General features: G+C 49.4%; 1 protein-coding gene and 1 pseudogene across 1 annotated transcript in view; both read left to right on the forward strand.

The window, feature by feature from the left end:
• Positions 1-5502: 5502 nt before the first annotated feature.
• Positions 5503-7848, forward strand: LOC140215821 (uncharacterized; annotated as a pseudogene).
• A 5479-nt stretch (positions 7849-13327) lies between these two features.
• The window catches only part of LOC126542431 (carbonyl reductase [NADPH] 1-like), a 30119-nt gene continuing 24140 nt past the window's right edge, over positions 13328-19306 (forward strand). The window contains exon 1 of the mRNA XM_050189496.3: positions 13328-13552. Within this exon, the coding sequence (XP_050045453.1) occupies positions 13532-13552 (21 nt within the window). The 5' untranslated portion in view covers positions 13328-13531. The remainder of the gene's footprint in view (positions 13553-19306) is intronic.

Below are 19306 nucleotides of genomic sequence, written 5' to 3' on the forward strand. Positions count from 1 at the left end.
ACATTTCGGTTAGTGAGTGAATTATATATATATATTTGTGACCTCTACATGCAAGTGGCAATGTTTCTAACCCTAAAAAACATGGTGAATCATAAAAATAATGATTTTTTCATAGTCGTTACCATTGCCTACTGGAAAGACAAGCAATACTGAGACACATATCATTCATATGCATTTAACATGCGGTTGATAAAAGACTGCCGAAGGTGTCTCTGAAGCCTGCAGTTTTCTTTTATTCTTCTTCTTCTCTTCTTTTTTTAAAGGGTTCAGTTTCATCTCTAAAAGCACTAAAAATGACCCATGTTTTGCCGTTTGCCATTCCACAACCTTTTATCAGGGCCAGGCAAACTTGGTCCCATTTGAAAAAAGCATCTTTTCCGCTTGCTTACCTATCAAAAACGATCTTTCATTGCTGCTTCAGAAGAAAGATACCCGTGGTTTTATAGCTCAACATGATATTTTCGCACTGTATTTTTTTGTGAGCTGCCAATTTTGGGAGTGGCACTGTCTCTCTGCTACTTCATAAATTCTTTTTTTTTGTGCATGAATTCTAGAGAGCCTTAGAGTGAAGAACCACAAGGATAAAGTGTTTTAGGATATGGCAACATTCTTAAATATTGTAGAAGTCACCAACAAAAACTCATGCCTACAATGTTGCAACTTCAGAATTTTATAACTTTGTCTAAAATATGAATACGAACATTAAGATGCCAAATTTTCTAACCTTTTACAGGATTGACTTAAAAAAAATTTACTTGTGTACTTGTAATCAGCACACAAAATTGCATGCTTGCTGAAAATTTCAGGTGGCTAGAGTAAATAACAAAAATGTTTTTCCCGGAACACATGTTGTCCCTTTAACCCTTTCAATGTCACTGATCTATATATTGTCCTCATGGGGGGAGTTCCCAACATTCTTGCAGTGTAAAGTGCCTTATACGCAATGTCTTCAATACACAACAGCCGCAAAGCTGTCTCGTGTCGGGCTCAGAGCGAACAAGCCACCCATCAGTGAAAATGAGGGATGGTGACTGCTAAAAATTTTGAAAAGCATTTGTTAGTGAAGATGAACAATACGTGAGGGCTGCAGAGAATGCACTCAATGAGCCAGGCATGCTTGTTCAATTTACTGTATATATGCATTGTCAAAAAAGCTTGGATAAAAGTAATTGATTACTTTTTAGTAATTCATCGATTACCTTTGTGGGGCAATAATTGGTCACTATAATCAGGTATATATTTTAGAAAGTAATTGCAATTTTAATCTGCAACTTTTTTTCCATAACCTGTACTAGTCTGTTCCAGAAACCTAGCTTCACATGGGATTATTATATGAAACTGAGTGGTTAAATCTGATGAATATTTCATAGGCATAGTTCAAGTGCTGTCTCATGCTAGCCCTAATTTTGTGATCTCTTCTATAGAAACATGAAAGGGCCTTTTGCAAACAACTGGTGAGGTCTGCTGGCAATGATGCACTTCTGACGGCATGCTTCTTTATTTCTCTATGTTCGTAAACATACTTGCAAGAAGTGCCTGCACGCGGAAAGCTCTTCCAGATGATTGGCATGACTGTTGTGTCCCAGGGAATACATCCTTAAAACGAGCTCTAATTCCATTATTTTCTATCGCAACATTTGGTTGCCAGTGTATGCAGGCTAAGGTTAGTGTTTCTATCAGACTGCCGTGCACTTGTTTCAGCAGACCCAGCAGGATCCTGGCATCCCTCCAACAGTGGGCATGTTTAGGTGCGTAGAAAGGGGCCACCATACACACAGGTGTGTCAGTGTGGCAGATTCTAGGAAAGGATATCTGGTACTGGGACTAGTCCTTCAATTTCTTTTTTAAATTTTGATATGTTTTTATTTTGATTACAGCAAACATCTGCCTTTGCCTCACCTGCTACTGGTTATGTCCGCTTTCTGCCTGTATTTCAATGTATTTCGACTTGTGTGAAGCTCTCATCTTAATATGCGAAGGCAAAGAAATGCATTAAAGCTACAGTCAACAATAAAAAGCATCTAGTTCACTTTATAGAGACCTCATAATACCTTGCCACCATGCATGACACAGTTGTAAGTCAACGACCAGGCGAAAAAAGGTAAAGGCCGACTGCAACGATATTTTACTTTGGCTAAATTAGTTATAGATTAGTAGTACATACAGCTGAAGCAACCATGGCAAAACTGCAGGGTTGGTGATTGTCTAAATTGACTAATTACTATAAGTATTATAAGTACTATAAGTAGCCTTTAAATAGCCCCTTGGCAGACAACTTACGCACTTGGTGGTTAGCAGATATGGTGTAACTTTCTGCACATAGCCTCCAAAATGTTTCAGCATGACACGGGCAGGTGTGGGCGGCGCCTAATCTCGGAGGTCATGCCGAGGGCTGTATTCTATAGGTCATGTGTCACTTCCAAGAAACGGTAAAGGGGGCATGTTTTTCAGTTTCAGTATAAAAAGTGTCTACATTTTCAAGCTTTCCTCGATGTATCCATTTGTATTTCGAACAAAGTCTTGCATGGAAGCTGCTCTCTATTAACACTATGCTTTTTACACAATTAAAATTTTATTGCAGTCGGTCTTTAAATGATACTGGCAGTTGTTACCTACATGTGTACAGTGACGAAAGTGGCGAACATCTTCCTCTATCACAAACAACTGCAACTCAGTGCCTAAAGTAATTGACAAATTACTAAACTGATGCGTATTGCGACTTGTGCAGGTAGTCTCATATTCAAGTTGTCTTTACTGTCCTTTATCACGGGTTTCCTAAAGGATGTGTTTCCATTAAAACAGATTGCGTGATTTCACACTTGTGAAACGAACATATTCGAGGAAAGCACACTTCTGATTTGACAAATGCCAGTTTTTGCAAGAACTAGGCATTGTATCTTTAAGGTTATGATCAGATAGTTTTGAGGCCTGACAGGTTCCTTTAAAGGTTCCTGAATATTGGGGGAGGAGGGTATAGTGTAAGTGTCCACCTAGTATACATCTCCATTTTATCTGCTGCTGAAGTGCTAATTGGCTGGGGGTGCCTGTCGCCATCTGGCATGTGCCCCAGCCCTGCCAATCAGAACTTCAGCAGCTGATGAAATGGACATATAAACTAGGTGGACACTTACGTAATACCTCTGCTTACAAGATGGCCTCATCATGAACACTTGCTTTCCTATGGTTGATGAAGAGTTGAATACTTGGTTAACCTTTATTTTGGTATTGACACTAGTTATGTTCGATGTATTTTGTTTGTATTCTATATGCTTTATACATTTTTGCACATTATTGCATGCCATGTGTCTGTCCAATGCAATAAGGTCCAGCTACGTTCCTGGCCCTAAGGGTAAATAAATAAATCTTGTCTTTCTCCTATGTCTTGGTGGGCATATAGGATCAGCCAACACACACACATACAAAAATAGTCACTGGCCTTATAGCATTCTTGGTGAAAAGCATTTACCATTATGAAGTTTAAATGTAGCATTTTCTATTTTATACTAATATTTATCAATGTTTATCACTGCTCTCATTAGTTTAAGAAGCAGTCAGCAGTTCTTTTTTTTATATTCAGATCAGATGAAGAAAACAACAAAATGTTGTAGATCAATCTACGTTGTGACATGTGTTGTGCTGTAGTTTGACACATTTAGGCATAATTACCTATAATATAAGACGTTTCTGTTTCATGGCCTTGTAAATTTGCATGACCTTAAGGCAGGCAAACATTGGAATGGTTAACTACTCCTAGTTTCTGTCATAGTTCTCTATTCAAAAAGCGGTATGGGCAATATCTACATATGTCAGAAAGCATGCACCGTATCTTCAGTAGGCCAAGAAATTTGAAACAGCATCATCAATGATGCCGTCAGATTGTGTAGTCATGTTTATGTTTTGCTTTTAATCCTTTCTGTAGTACCGTTGTAACAACATGCAAATTCTTTCTCTTTAACTTTTTCACAAAACAAATTTTGTTTCAGGTCCTCTACATCAGTTGCCAAATCAGTCATTCAGTAAGTCACAATGCTGATAGCTGAACAGGACACTCAATTCTGGAAAAGTTCACAAAATTTAGTAGCCGCAAATGTCTGCAACATGTAAATTTCGATGCTGTGAGAAATGGCGAAAGTCACATATTACAACCTAAACGGCTGTGGTAATACAGACAGCACAATTAGACGCCATCAAGTGGCACCCATAGCAAAAACTGCATTTGTTATATCCAGCATTAGTTATAATTAAAATACAGAATGATATCAGCGCAAATTTGTGATCGGTGTAATGCAGATACAGAATACAAGTTTGAACATTGTAAAACAAACTACTTGCATATATGTGAGCGCCATTGGAATCGTGACCTTACCGATCACAACATAATTTATTGAAAACAGTGAGGTTTATTTGATTCAGCGAAGTTTCTCTGTACCTTCTGCACCTATTAACGGTGCACCGCACCTAGACCCTCGATTTCCCTCGGTGCAGCGGTGAACCTTGCACCCCCATGCTCGATTCAGTGGGGTGCAACGCAAGGTGCCGCCGCGGTGCAGTGCACCCTTGAACCTTGCCGTGAGTGGGTGCAGCCCGGCACACCCTAACTGGCACCACCTGCAGCTTTTCGTATGTGGTGCCATGCACCTTTTCTGAATTGAACAAACCTATATATTCAAAGCAGGACACAGAAACGGCACGCTTTATTGGTGTTAAGTGTCAGTTCAGCCCTGCTCAACATCGGGCAAATACGACGCGCTGCCCGAACGCATCGAGGGTAGTGACACATACTGACTTAACCATCAAACTACGGCGCCCAATCAATGGCGAATTCGGCAGATCGCACCAGCGCGCACTGGGGCGGCCTGGGGCATGTTGCTTATTCCAAGGTAGCGTATCGTACTGCTGACGAGTTCTAGCGGCGCCTGCCTATCGAAGCTCGACCGACGTTACTTATTGGGTAGCGTGGCGTTGTCGGCGGGCTGCAGGCATCCGGTAGACCATGGCGCCCAAGTTTTTATAACTCATTCTCTACCTGATTCCAAAATATCTTCCCTGAAAATCGCTTAGAAGTGCTTTAAAAAATTGTTGTATCAGCCACGGCGACGAGAAGTTTTGCGGAAATCGCAAAAAGACGGTGTTTTTCAAGTCACGATGTCTCCGTAACGGCGCAACCGAGCGCCGCCATCTTGGTCGCAACAGAAAGAGCATTTCGTCAACTTCAAATCTGCCGCCTCCCAGCCTCCTCTGAGCGAAAACAAACGCAGAAAAAGCAAAAGTTTCGAGGTCTAGCGGAGGTTCCTGATTGGCGGCGCGCGCCACGTGACAGCGGCGCGCGGCCCCGTTGGTCTCCGGAGCGGTTGCCCCTAGTAACGGCGGGCGAAGTGCCGCGCGTCGTCTGCTCTTCCCGCAGCTACGTTCTCCATCGCCCGTATCACGAGCCTCTCCATAGTTTCGGTAGCACCTCTGAAGCTCTGTGGCGTAGTTTCGCGTTGGATCTCGGCTGTGGTCATGGATCGGCGACGGCGCAAAAAGAAATACAAAACTTCGCATCAACTTGGCAGCCGTAAGCACAAGTATCCGATGCCCAAAAGTAAAGCGTCGTCAACTGCTTCCAGTGCCGATTCTGCTGGTGTTCAGTGCGGCGCGGACATCGTGGACACACAGCAGCAGTTCCCTCAATGTATGGATGCCTCGGACCCGCAACCAAGCACCTCGCGCGCCGACGTCTCGGACCCGCGACGACGCACCTCGCGTGCCGACGACTCAGACCCGCGACCTAGCACCTCGGGCGCCGACGTCTCGGATCCGCGACCAAGCACCTGGGGCGCCGACGACTCGGACCCGCGACCAAGTACCTCGCGCGTGGATGAAACGCAGTCGAGATTTCGCAGTACAATTCAGGCTCACTTGGAACTGCACTACATATCGATAGAAGCTTCTCGTGGGCGAGCCGAGACAGTGCAAGCATCACTAAGTTCTGTTTCGGCGACCGAGAGAAAAATGAAGCTCACAGGTGAGAAAGGAAGTTGTGCCGATGTGGAGCTGGCGGATGAGTTTTTGGTGGTGCAGGTCACAGCATTGAATGCTTTGTACAAGAAGGCGTTGTGCCAAGAATGCTCTCAGCCGGGACTGACTTCATTTGGGAACAAGGCATGGATTGCCTGCACGAATGCTACTGACCTGCAATGCCTGCGGCATTGTTGCAAGTGAATGGTCATCACCGCGAGTAGAGGGTGGTAAGGCTTTTGACGTGAATATGCGTGCAATGCAAGCAATTAAAACCACCGGCAGAGGGGCAATTGCACTGACTGACTTTTGGTCAGTAATGAACGTTTAGTAATGAAGTAATGAACACAGAAGCTTGCACCACAAGACATTCCAAAGACATCTGAAATCAAAATTCAGGCCTGCTGGTGAGATGGCTGCGGCAAGTCTCTTTTCTGATGTTGTGGCAGCCGTGCGGAAAGTTTACAGCGAAATGGACCTGGCATTCAAAAAAAATGTAACGGTAGTCTACGACGGGACATGGATGACACGTGGTCATGCATCCCATATTGGTGTTAATAATTAAATTTAATTATGGGGTTTTACGTGCCAAAACCATTTTCTGATTATGAGGCACGCCGTAGTGGAGGACTCCGGAAATTTCGACCACCTGGGGTTCTTTAACGTGCACGTACATCTAAGTACACGAGTGTTTTCGCATTTCGCCCCCATCGAAATGCGGCCGCCGTGGCCGGGATTCGATCCCGCGACCTTGTGCTCAGCAGCCTAACACCATAGCCATTGAGCAACCACGGCGGGTTCATATTGGTGTGGCCATAATAATTGAATTTAACACTGGCCTGGTGCTTGACTGCATTGTGCTCTCGAACAGATGCCATGGATGCACGCTTGGGCCGAAAGAAAACAATGAAGGCTACAGTGAATGGAAAGTGAATCACGTGTGCCAAAAGAACACCGATACAAACTTAAGCCGAATGGAGGTTGAGGCAGCGTTGATCTTCTTCGGAAGGTCACGGGAAAGGAATGACCTCCGCTACACATCTACTGTTTGTGATGGGGATAGACATACTTTACAGGCCCTTTGTGAAGACAAGGCTTATGGTTTCATTACATTCACCAAAGAGGACTGTATCAATCAAGTGAAAAAGAGGATGCATGGGTATAGCCCTGCGAACACTTGTCTCAAAAACCAGAAGTAAACCAATTGGAGGGAAGGGTGGCCTGACCCAAGACTTAATCAAAAAGCTCACCAATTATTAGGGCATGGCCATACGTAACAATACTGAAGTAGATGATATGCAAAGGGCCATAATGGCAAACTTCTATCATATCACTTCAACAGATAAAGACCCTCATCGTGAGCTCTGCCCTCCAGGACCCCTGAGCTGGTGCAGACACCGGGCTCCAGAAGCTGAAGGTAAAGCTCCGCCAGAACACAAGTACAAATTGGCAACACATGTTTCAGTTGCGTTGCTGCCTGTGTATCAACGCCTCTCGGATCCTCAGCTACTCAGCCGTTGCCAAGGCAAGAAGACTCAGAATGCAGCCGAGAGTCTCCACTCTGTCATTTGGTCAATTCCACCAATATAGCAAAATGCTTCATTGATCGCGGCAGAGACAGCTGTCAATGAGGCAGTCTGCAAGTACAACGCCGGAACGCTTCGTGCATACAGACAGTTTTGTGCCTCACCTGGCTTGAAGCCAGGAAAGCATTCCCTTCAAAGAGCTGCAGAAAAGGATGCTCTACGAAAAAAAAAGGCATCGAAACAACATCAGATAAAAGGCCACATGCTCAAGAAGCCCCGCTGTGCTAAGGACACCAAGGAATACAATCCTGGTGCATTTTAGAAGAGTGGAGGCAAGGCAAAACTTTGAAGGCCTTTTTCTCACAACTGTGTTTTTGCCTTTCTGCTCAGTTTGCGCAGCTGATTTCTTTGTTACCGTTTGGCCTATTCTGACTCTGTTTTTTTTCCTTGTTCCTTGGGCTACAGTGCAGGTCGTGACATTCTTGCTTTTAGGCCTTGACGTTTTATAAATTTATGATGTGGCTATTCGTTCACCCCGAAAGCGTGCTTGATACGAAGGTAACATAAAAAATGACACTCGAAAAAATGTGTGTTGAAAAAAAAAGCAAGAATTTCACTACCTTCAGCGTGCATTTAGCTATGCAGTCAGTACTTAACAAACCTTCTATCACGTTTTTTAAGTTCCCTAGGCTCTTCACAAAGTTCGAGGTTGAAACATTCTGCTGAATCAAATTTAATAAAATGTTCTCAAGGTCTCACTTTGAAACTTTTATAGAAGCATCAGGGAGACATTCTAAACATTTGTGCCAATTTTCATCAAAATGCATGAAGAAATGTGGAAGTTGATTTTCAAAGCCATGCCCCCCCCCCTTAAATAGGCTCTCTACAATCGTGGGAGGGATCTTGCTTCCGTCGACGTCGCGTGACCGGCACAGAAAGCCTGCTGCAAGGAGGAGGGCTCTTGCTTCCGTCCACGTCACGTGACCGGCACAGAAAGCCTGCTGCAAGGAGCAGGGCTCTTGCTTCCGTCAACGTCACGTGACCGGCACAGAAAGTCTGCTGCAAGGAGGAGGCCGTCCCGCCTCCTGGAATTGCAGACTCTTGTCCATCTCTTTTGCGAATTGCTCGTTCGTAGAAGTTCTCCTGTAGACTTTGGCCTTTACAGGAAAGGGTCCTTCTAAAGCGGTTCAGCCACCTGGTGGCGTAGAGTTCAACCAGACAAACACAGAGATAAAGCTGCAGTAACCCACTATATCCTGCTTCGTTGCTGGTTCAAATTTTTGGCAGCGGTGTAATGGTGAACACGATTACGCCGCTGTCGAAAATTTACACCAGCAGCTAAGCAGAATATAATAATTAGCCTTGTGTTTGCCTGGTTGAGCTTTGCGCCTCCAGCTGGCGCCACCAATCTGGCCGCCCACGTTTACGCCACCGCTAAACCGGTAAACCGCCCGCGCTTGCCGGAAGACCGGACGCTCTAAAATTCTCTAATAATTCGATGAAACGGCGCATTGGAGCGTCACGGTGCGCACCGGGCAACGTATTTCCAACAGCTTGTAGGTACAGCGGGGTGCGGCACTTGCGGAGACGACGGACGTTTGCGCGCATGCGCAAGTAAGAGCGGGTGCGAGAGAGAAAATGTGGGTAGCTTTGCTCGTGGAAAATACGACTCTGCCTAGGTACTATGGAGGAGTTTCTTGGCGGGCGTTGTATGCGCTTGTCCCTAGGCGTGCCGGCAGAAGTCACGGGGCGCGGTAGTGCTGAACTTAGCATCGCAAGTTGGCGACTCGACGCAATTATATTTATTTGATCATGTTTTAACTAATGAAAACAACGTGCCATTATTTCGCATTATTGGCGGTCTCCAGGACACCAAAGCGGCAACGGGGACATCAAAGCTAGAAGCCAGACTGGTCCGTGGGTTGGGGCTCGCAGAGGCCTGCGCGTGCCAGGGGAGTATGGGTGGCCGCTATCGCGGACAGCCAATTTTTTATGCGAACACCCCATGGCACGCTTCGGCCTTTGCGGCCCCAACCCACGGGCCGCCCTGCTTCCTGCTTTGATCCCGCCGCTACCGCTTAATTGGGTGCCCCGGAGATCCTGCGCCGCCTGCTTTAATATAACCTCAGGTGCTCTCCTGAGGCCTCCGTTTGCCGGTTACATGTGCCCTCCTGGAGCAGTGCTTGTAAAAAATCCGATCTATCGTCGCGACGAAAAAAGCGGCGCGCGACTTAGACAACACCAGTCAGAACATTGTCCCTTTAGACACAGCGATCACCAAGCTGCGTCCGCGCCCACTGCCTCACCGCGCGGGCAGCCAGCGGCGGAGTGTATAAACCCACTCGACCGCACTCTGCAATGCCGTAATGTCTAGGAGACAAACGAATACAACGCGCTCAAGAAACCTCCTCCGTAGTGCCTAGGCTGAGTCATATATTCAAGGAGCAAAAGCCCCCGGATTTTCTCTCTCGCGCCCGCTCTTACTCGCGCCTGCGCAGAAACGTCGAGCTCCGTCAGAAGTGCCACGCCCCGTTGTCATCATCATCATCATCAGCCTAGTTACGCCCACTGCCAGCTGTTCTCCCGTGCAGCCTTTGGTAAAAAACACCCTAAAGGTATCTTAAACCTCGCATGCAGACCGCACAGTAAAAAGCACAAAAGAGTTGGCTAGGACTTCGTCTTCTTACCTGGGACCAATATCTTGGAGTTCAGGGCCGATGTTAACATCACCTACAAATGCATCTCGTTGCTTGTTGTAGATCAGCTTCTTCCGAATCCTCGTCTCGTCTACCACGTGACCGCACTCCTTGGACTGAGGTGTATGCAGATATTGAAGTTCTGCTTCCAGGCGGCGACGTACCAGGTCGTTAAACCCGACTTCTCCGGCGACTGTCCCAATATATTTCTGTCGAGTGCTTCGACATGGTAGTCGGAGGAGCCCCTCAAATGTGATGTGCTCGTAGGTCTTTGTTGACAGGTGTCGAACAACGATACAGTGTATGATGGTGATTTCAGACCACCGCGGTTTCTTCTTCTTGTAATTCTTAACTTGGTCTCGAAGGAGCACTGCTTTTGCACTTCCGTCTTCTGCATCGGCCGCAACTCCTAAAAATGCACTCACTAAGCAGCTTTCCTTAAGTTTCTGCAGCTCTTGCTTGTACGCGCCCACTGTTCTCCTTAGTATATCAATTTTCGCTCTCAAAGCGCGTTCTGTTTGTCGCCATCGCTTTCGCTTAACGAAAAAATTACCGACGATTACGTTATTTCCTAATGCGAAATTTGAGCGCAGCAAATAAGCTGTTTCACCTTTTCGATAGATTGAGGCAAAGAAATCGAGCAACACATGTATGCGCTATCACAGAATTTTTTTTTTATTTTTCACACGTATTCCTTTAACAAAGACTCCACTAACAGTTCTTGACAGTCATGAAGGAAGCTTTGTGTTCGGAGAAATAGACTGATATATGTTCGACTTGGTACACCAATGCTTGATTCTCAATGCTGATTCTCTTCTGCTTCGGCGGCACGCACCTCTGGATTCTGACGGCGACGGCGCTGGGCCTCTGCTCTGGCAGCTCGTTTAGCAGCAGCAGCAGCAGCAGCAGACGGAGGACTTCCATCGGTCGTCTCGCTCATGGCTCAGAAAGAACTGGCAGATAATTTCGCAGTGGCGAACGGCAGCGGCAATTTCGGCTCGGGCGGTGCACATATACAGATCCGCCGCCACCGATCTGGCTCTCTGATTGCCACCGCACAGGGCGAACGGCAGCGGCAATTTCGGCTCGGGCGGTGCACATATACAGATCCGCCGCCACCGATCTGGCTCTCTGATTGCCACCGCACAGGGGTTGCATTGGAGGAGGAGCGAAGAAAGGAATTAAGTTCGAGCCGGCGCTTTGACAACCGGAGACTCGCAGGAAGAGGGGGGAGGGGGGCGGCGTGTACACCCAGCGGAAAACGATGGGGGCAGAAGCGCGCGCAGCAAGCGGACAACACGATAAAGGGAGGAGGGAAGAGATAGCAGCGACTGACTGATGCCGCTGACGCCGATAGTGAGTCAACCCCAGCTGCGGAGTTGGTTTCAGGGACAACGCCGCCGATGCCGACACAAACAATATGATACCCTCGCTTCCGCAGCGCTAAGAACCAGGTCTAGCCGTGGGAAGGTGGTCACGTATTCGTCGACGTGCCGGGGCCTACGTGAAATAACCGGCGCGTCGGCAACTGAAGAGCCCCCTATCCGCCACACAAGAACAGGGGGGGGGGGACCCTTTCCTCCTCTTTCTGCATGGCGGCGACGGTGTTCTATGCAGTCACGTTATCTTGATTATCTTGACTCTCTAGCGGCGTCAGCGGCATCCAGCGGTATCAGTCGGTCGCTGCTAGCGCTGGGGGGATGAAAGGGGGGCGGAGCTGGTTACGAGGCCGACGACAACGCCGACGACGACGCGAAACCCAGGAACGGACGCCAAAGAGCTGCGCTCTAAAAAGATGAATACGGTGTTGGCGCTGTCTGTGCGGCGAATGACCGCTTAGCATTGGCTTTGGTTTTTAGTTTCTTGTTCCTCAAAGCTGTGGCAACATTTGTGACCTGTTCGCTATTTTCTGCAGGCTCATGCGATGCGCCGATCGGTGCAATCGCGCCATGTTCAAAGCCGAGTGCGCTGTTATACCATCTGCGAATTGCCCGCTGGTTTGTCCAGCAGCCCTTGGTGATGTCGCCAGCTCGGCGGGTTGTTCAGTTGAAGGTGCTGCCTTGTTTTCTGCGACCATGCACATCTTCGTCTTGCTCACCTCCCCACACTGACACGCAAGGCACACTTGGCGAAGGCTCGCGCTTGCGTTTTCCGGTTCCTCGATCCTCGGGTTTCGCCGGAGCGCCGCATTTCTCCGTGCGCGGCATCCGGGCACTGAACACACTGGACACTGCGCCTGGCTTCAGTAGACGTCGCTTGCAGTCGTCTCGGAAATCAGATGGTTTGAAGTGCAGGCTGCACACAACAGTGTAATCAGATGTTGTGTTAGGTATCGAAACCTCTCGCGCTATTGCAGTCATCCATCGCTCCGGCGTAGCGCTGTCGGATGGTAGCTCATGTAAGGATCCTCCGGGCTCCTTTCGTCGTTCGCTTGAGGCGCAGCGTGGGACGCAGCAATAGCGCATCGCGCTTTACAAAAACACACAGAACAAATAAAACTAGTGCTGAAGTGCGAAAAGAACGAAGCAGTTGCAACTTGCAAGCAGCGAGCGGTGGCAGTCAGGCAGATATACATGTTAAGCAGTTCTTCTGGTAGTAGATCTGCCAACGTAATTTTCATAAAGGATTTAAACTTCATTTAAAGAGAGTTTAAGTACTTATGAGAGACTCAAATCACTTTATTTGGGACTTTTTACCTTGAGCATTGCGCGCTTTTGTTTTCGTCTGCGTAAAACAGTTGAAAACGTGTGGAAGGCGTCGTCTGCCGTAGAGGCGTCGTCTGCTACGGCGCGCTCTCACGGCCGCGCTGCCAAGCGGTAATGTGCGCATGCGCGCATGTGTTGCAAGCGACCACCGCAAAGATCGCCAGCTACCACCTCAAGTGGAAAGGAGAAAAAGGAGAAAGGTAAGGGCAGCAGGTGTTCGGCGCAGGCGGCATGCAGGCATTTTTTTAAAGGAGACGTTGTTTCAGGCAACAACCAAAGAGTTAAATGTGGCAACAACGCTATGCTGCAATCAGACCCGCCAGACTCCAGTTGTAACGTGTTATGTGGCTCCCTCCAGGAGAGACGCCTGCCTGCCCAACGTAACATCTCGTGACTCCCGGCCGTGGTATTATAACATAATAGTAGTGCGCTACGTGGTGCTGCTGCTACATCGGCTACATCGTAAATCCTCACGTTTGTCAAGCGCAAACGCACCGCACGTTGCTTCGCGCGAGGTCATCTCGAAATACGTGCTGCCGCTAGGTTTTGCGACTTCGCCCCTCTGCCGTCGCTTTGCAAAGCAGGATTTCAAAACGTCGCAACCATGTCATCTCGTGTCGCAGTGGTAAGATTACCCTTTCTCAGAAACAACCAATTGCTGTGTAGGCCGTTCTTACGGTTGTGATGAAAATAGACGAAAAAAGCCTCGCTAGCGCCGGTCACTGTTAGCGCGTGTACCGCAGTCCCACTGAACCAGCTCGAGCAGAGTCCCACACTGCCAAGGAGCAGTCTTTTATGATTGCGGGCTTCTGTATTCGCACTTGTCCAGACGTTTTGCTTGACTCTACGCGTCGTCGGTGTTGTAGTATCTCTATTAATGCTTGTTACCAATACGTTACGTTATTTTGCCGCTCTTCGCTCCTGTGTGCTGCGCCTGCGTACGTGAGCTGCGTGAGCGGCGCATTAATAAGCAGGGATGCTACATTTTAGCGTTGCTGCTCGGTTATTAGAGAGGCAATACTGGCAATACTCAGGAGTAGCGGCAGCCACACGGACCCGGTAGCTAGTAGCACGGCCGGACTCGACTCTCTCAATCCTTTCGCGCTCGGAAGAGCGAGCGAGTCGAGTCCGGCCGTGCTAGCACATGGTGCTAGTAGGTACAGCGGGGCGTGGCGTTTCTTGCAGCGCTTGACGTTTCTGCGCAGGCGCGAGTAAGAGGCGTGCGAGAGAGAGGGGCCGTCTAGGCGCTACGGCGAAGTTTCTTTCCACGTGTGCGTCGAGTTTACGCTCGCACGCTGGCTGCCGGCCCGGTGAAATAAGGTGAAGAGAGTAAAACAGCTTTATTAATAATATTTGAATGGCGAGAGCAGTGTGGGAGGAACCCTCAGTCCAGGGTCCCTAAGATGATTCCGGCGATGTTTCGAGCCCGTTGTGTCACAGCTCGGAGGACCTCGAGAGGTCCGTCGCGGAGGGCATCGTCCCACAGCTCTTTGTTGCGTAGGGGGTAAAGGAGAGTTGGCAAGGGAGGAAAGAGGTTTGCAGTGCACTCAATCGTGACGTGGAAGATTGTGGGCGAGCTGCCACAGCCAGGGCAACGATCTGCATAACAGTGTGGGTAGAATTTATTGAGAGAGACAAGATTAGGAAAAGTTGCGGTTTGTAATTGGCGTAATGCCACTGCTTCCTCCCGCGAGAAGGACGGCGGTGGTGCGGCGTGGGTGCGACGAATGCGTGTATATATCGAAGTATGTCTTTGTAATGGAGCAAGGGATCCCCCCACTCTGAACTAGTCGCCTCACCCCGCCGAGTCGCCCGGAGGAAAATTTCTCGGGCAACCGCATGTGCGCGCTCGTTACCCGGCAGCGAGGTATGACCAGGGGTCCAGAGTAAGTGGATGCGGGGAGATGTGGTTGGTGTATTTTGCGGGATCTGTTTGAGAATTTGGTGCGCCGCTCTCGGGATGCCATGTCCTGATAGGAACGCCCGGCATGCCTGTTGCGAGTCCGTCAATATATACACTTCCTCAGGAACACGGATGGCGTATCGAATTGCAAGAGCAACACCGAGAATTTCTCCGTAAGCGGCATTTGTTCCGCGCATTGCATGCAGCAGAGTCTCTCAGGGATTCGGTGCCATCCAAAACTACCGAGGTATAGCCCTCTTGAGTGCGTGATGTGTCCGTGTATGAAGTATGTGTTTCCGGGGTGTTTGCAAGCATGCGGCCAATGTATCGTACACGGGCTTTGCGCCGCCCTTTGTCATGCTCGGGGTGCATATTACGTGGCAATGGATGAATACTTAGTGCTCGGCGTATCGCTGACGACAAGATCGTTGGACGGGTTTCAGACTCAAGGGGTGGGACAGAGTATTCTAGCCGTGTGAGAAGATGGCGGCCAGTAGGAGTGAGTAGGAGGCGCTGGTGATGGCTGACCCAATATGCCTCTAGCAGCTCGCCTAGTGTGTTATGTGTCTCTAAGTTAAGGAGACGGTGTGTGGAAGTATAATTCGGTAGGCCACGGGCCAGCTTCGTCGCTTTGCGAATTATTGCGTCTATGCGAAGTTGTTGCGCTTGGGTCAACCGCTGAAATGGGAGATGGTATGTAAGGCGGCTGATCACACATGCCTCCACCAAGCGCAGCAGGTCCTCTTCTCGAAGGCCCGAGCGCCTGTTGGAGACCCTCCGGATCATGGCCAGAATTTGCTCAATCTGTTTGGATAGAAAGGAAACAGTGTAGTTTGACCTGCCATCCGCTTGGACGTGTAGGCCGAGGATACGAGCACGATTAACCTGTGGTACCGGTGTGACATCCACGTGCGTGCACAGTGATAGGGGGAGTAGAGGAACGGCTCCGGGGGCGAATGATTATGAGCTCCGACTTTTCCGTAGCACATCTTAAGCCGCATTTTCTCGCGTACTCGGAAACTGTATTGACTGCTTGCTGCAGTCGGTCCTGGATGGCTCTGTCGGAACCCCGTGTCGACCAGATAGTAATTTCGTCCGCATAAATAGCGTGGGCGACATCAGGGATCTGGTCGAGTAGCCGGGGGAGCCCTGCGAGCGCGATATTGAATAGAGTAGGGGAAATAACTGAGCCCTGGGGTGTTCCACGTCCTACAAGGCGAATCGTACCGGATCGATGCGGTCCCATTCCTACGGTGGCTGTGCGCGCCCTCGAAGAAATGCGCGGATATAGTTGTACATACGAATTCCACAGTGTGAACGTGCAACATTGCGGAGGATGAGGTCATGTTCAACATTATCGAATGCCCCTTTTAGGTCTGAGGCGATGAGTGCTCTCGTTTGGGCGGACGACGGAGGTCCTATGACTTCCTCCCGCAATTGTATAAGCACATCTTTGGCAGACAGATGAGCCCGATATCCGAATTGTGAGTTAGAAAAGAATGATTTTTCTTCGAGGAAGGGCTGCAGACGCCGCTAGAGTACATGCTCCATGAGCTTACCAATGCAGTATGTTAGGGAGATGGGTCGTAAGTTTTCAACCTTAACAGGCTTGCCCGGTTTGGGGATCAGTGTGACGTCGGCGTGTCGCCATGCTTGGGGAAGCATGCCCTTGCGCCAGCAATCATTGAAGATATGGGTGAGGTGATTAATATCCGCGTCACTGAGGTTACGAAGGGTGGCGAATCGGATGTGGTCGGCTCCTGGTGCCGTGTTGCGGCGTAGGTCTTGTAGGACCACCCGCACCTCGTCAGATGTGATGTCTGCATCGAGCAATTCGTTCGCCTCGCCAACATAAGGATAGTCAGGGTACTGCGGCGGCGGGCCTGTGGGTATGAAATGCTTCTGTAGCTCTCTGAGGAGTGTCGAGACATCGTCTCTGTACTCGTGCATTAGGATGTGCAGCTGTTGAAATGTCTTTCCCTTTGTTGTGGTGGGATCTGTGAGTGAACGAAGAATCGACCACGTTTTTGCTGTGCTCAATGTGCCTGAGAGGCGATCGCAAAATCCTCGCCAGTTATTCCTCGTAAGCATCTCTGCATACTCCTGAGATTGTCGTGTAACTTGATCTATACGTTTCCTAAGTTTGCGGTTGAGGCGTTGTCGTTTCCATCGTCGTGTCAACCCTCTGCGGGCGTTCCAAAGATGAAGTAAATGCGGGTCTATGTCTGGTGTCTCGGTTGTGGTGCGCAGTGTGCTCGTGGTGGCCTCTAGATCTTGTGCGAGAGAGTCAAGCCAGCGTTCGTACCCTTGGCGCTCAGGTGGGTCCTGGCGACGTTCCCTGAATTTCGCCCAATCCGTTATACGCACATTTCGCTCGGGCCTGCTCGCACCCCGTAATGACAAGGTGGTCGCCACAATGTAGTGGTCACTACCAAGGTGCTCCTCTAAAGGCCCGTGCGCAACGACTGGGCCAGTGTTGCATGTTAGTGGTATGCATGCGACATGTAACATGTTTCGAAACTAAGGCTCCCTCAAGAGGAGAGACACCCGAGAGCGTGCTGTAGCCGGATAAAGAAGGGGTGCAATTGACTTCCTGTAACAGGATGACATCGGGAGGGTTCGTGGATGTGGCGATATACTGCTGTAGGGAACCTCGTTTTCAGCGGAATCCCCTACAATTCCACTGCCACAACACTAGTTGCTCCGCGTTACGCGGCGCCATCATCACGAGAGGAAGCAGGCGGTCGTGCATAGGGATGCGGGCGCCGGGCGCCCACATTTGAAGATTGCGGCCGAGAGCCTTGGTCGGAAAGCGCGCTTTCGTTGTTACCGCTAAGCTCAGGAACTTGCATGCGTGCGAAAGTGCACTCTATACATGATTTCACTTGCTCCGTAATCCCTATTTGAAGGGCCTCCATTTGGTGTTCTATCCTGTCCAGAGCCGCCTGCATACTAGTCTGCCACCAGCGCGTCCATTTGTTTTTGCAGGCGCTCACAGCGCGCCTCCATGTCACGACGTAGGCGGGCTATTTCTATTAGAGGATCGGGATTTGATAACGAATTGGTAATAGGGGAAGGGGTAGGGAGGAAGGGGTAGGGGCAGAGCGAGTTGTGGGGGACCCTCCGCCCGACCTACCTCCCGAGGCGCCTCCATTGCTGTTTTCTTCTCCGGGGTCCGCTGCACCCCTGAAGAGACCAGGGTCACCTTGGCTGGGGCGTTGGTCTGCAGGGCCTTCTTGTAGGGTTGTTGGGAAGATGGGGAAGGAGGGCGCCTCTCTGGGAGGCGCACCGATGCCTCGCGGGATCGGGACCGAGACTTGGAGCGGGTCCGGAACTTGCGACGGGATCTCGAACGGGTCTCCGACCGGTCTTGTCTGGTCTCCTTCGTTGGGGCGCGCGACGTTCGGGTGTCCGCCGTATCTGTGGTAGTGGTCGGGTCGCTGGAGGGTTGAAGTTCACGGTGCTCTTTCTCGAGAGCTTTCCACACCCAAGCCTTGTTCAGTGTCTGCTTAGCACGCCGCGGGCAGTTTGGATCCGCTGTAGGGTGGGTCCCGTCACAGGATCTGCAGTGTGGGGTGCACGGATATGATGGGGTGGGGTTGTCAGTCCCGCACGTCGCGCAAATGACCACGTGCGGCGTAGGACAGTAATCAGCCCAATGGCCGAGCTTGTGACATATCTTGCAGACCAGTTGGCGGGGTCGATGGGGGTAGCAGCGGAGTTCTGCACCATAGAAACGCACGTAGCGAGGCACTTTTAAGTCCTTCAAATGTTACCAACGCAAAGTTGTTTTGACCCATTATTCGTGCTTGAAGTATTTGAGTTCCAGGAGCCAAAAGCTGATCCACTGCAGCGGTTACTGACGCCCCATTTGGTGATCGCTGTGTTTGAAGGTGCGTCGGATAGACCAGTAGATAGACTCAAACGCGTGCGGCGCTGGTACTGAGTCAGCCATGCCGGATAATAAGATTGTCGTGCCTTACGGCACTCCACCTCAAAAAAAAAAAAAAAAAAAGAAGAAGAAGCATCATTCATTTCTTCGGCGGGAGCGATAGGGGCCGTAGTATAGGCCGGGCCTGCTCTCCTGAACTACCCAGTAGCATTTTTGAGTGATCCCGTTTGAGTGAAATAAACGCACAACGCCTCGATCGGCAACTACGGTTGAACGCGATTGCCTTATGTCACGCCGTGAGGATTATTAGCTTTTCGTCTCGTCCACGTTAGGTTAGGTTAGCTTAGGTTTAGATTAGGTTACGTTAGGTTAGCGTAAAAGGCGTTAGGGTGGCGCGACGTATTCTCACAGCGGTTACGCCGTGCTGGTTGTATTTGCGTCTCGGCCACGTTATGTTACGTTACGCTAGGTTAACGTAAAAGCCGTTACGGTGGCGCCTTGTTTTCTCTCAACGGTTACGTTGCGTGAATTCTATCTGTCGCGGCCTCGTTAGGTTAAGCTAACGTTAGGTTAGGTTAGCGTAA

This window comes from Dermacentor andersoni, chromosome 2, assembly GCF_023375885.2.
Source record: "Dermacentor andersoni chromosome 2, qqDerAnde1_hic_scaffold, whole genome shotgun sequence".
NCBI lineage: Eukaryota > Metazoa > Arthropoda > Arachnida > Ixodida > Ixodidae > Dermacentor > Dermacentor andersoni.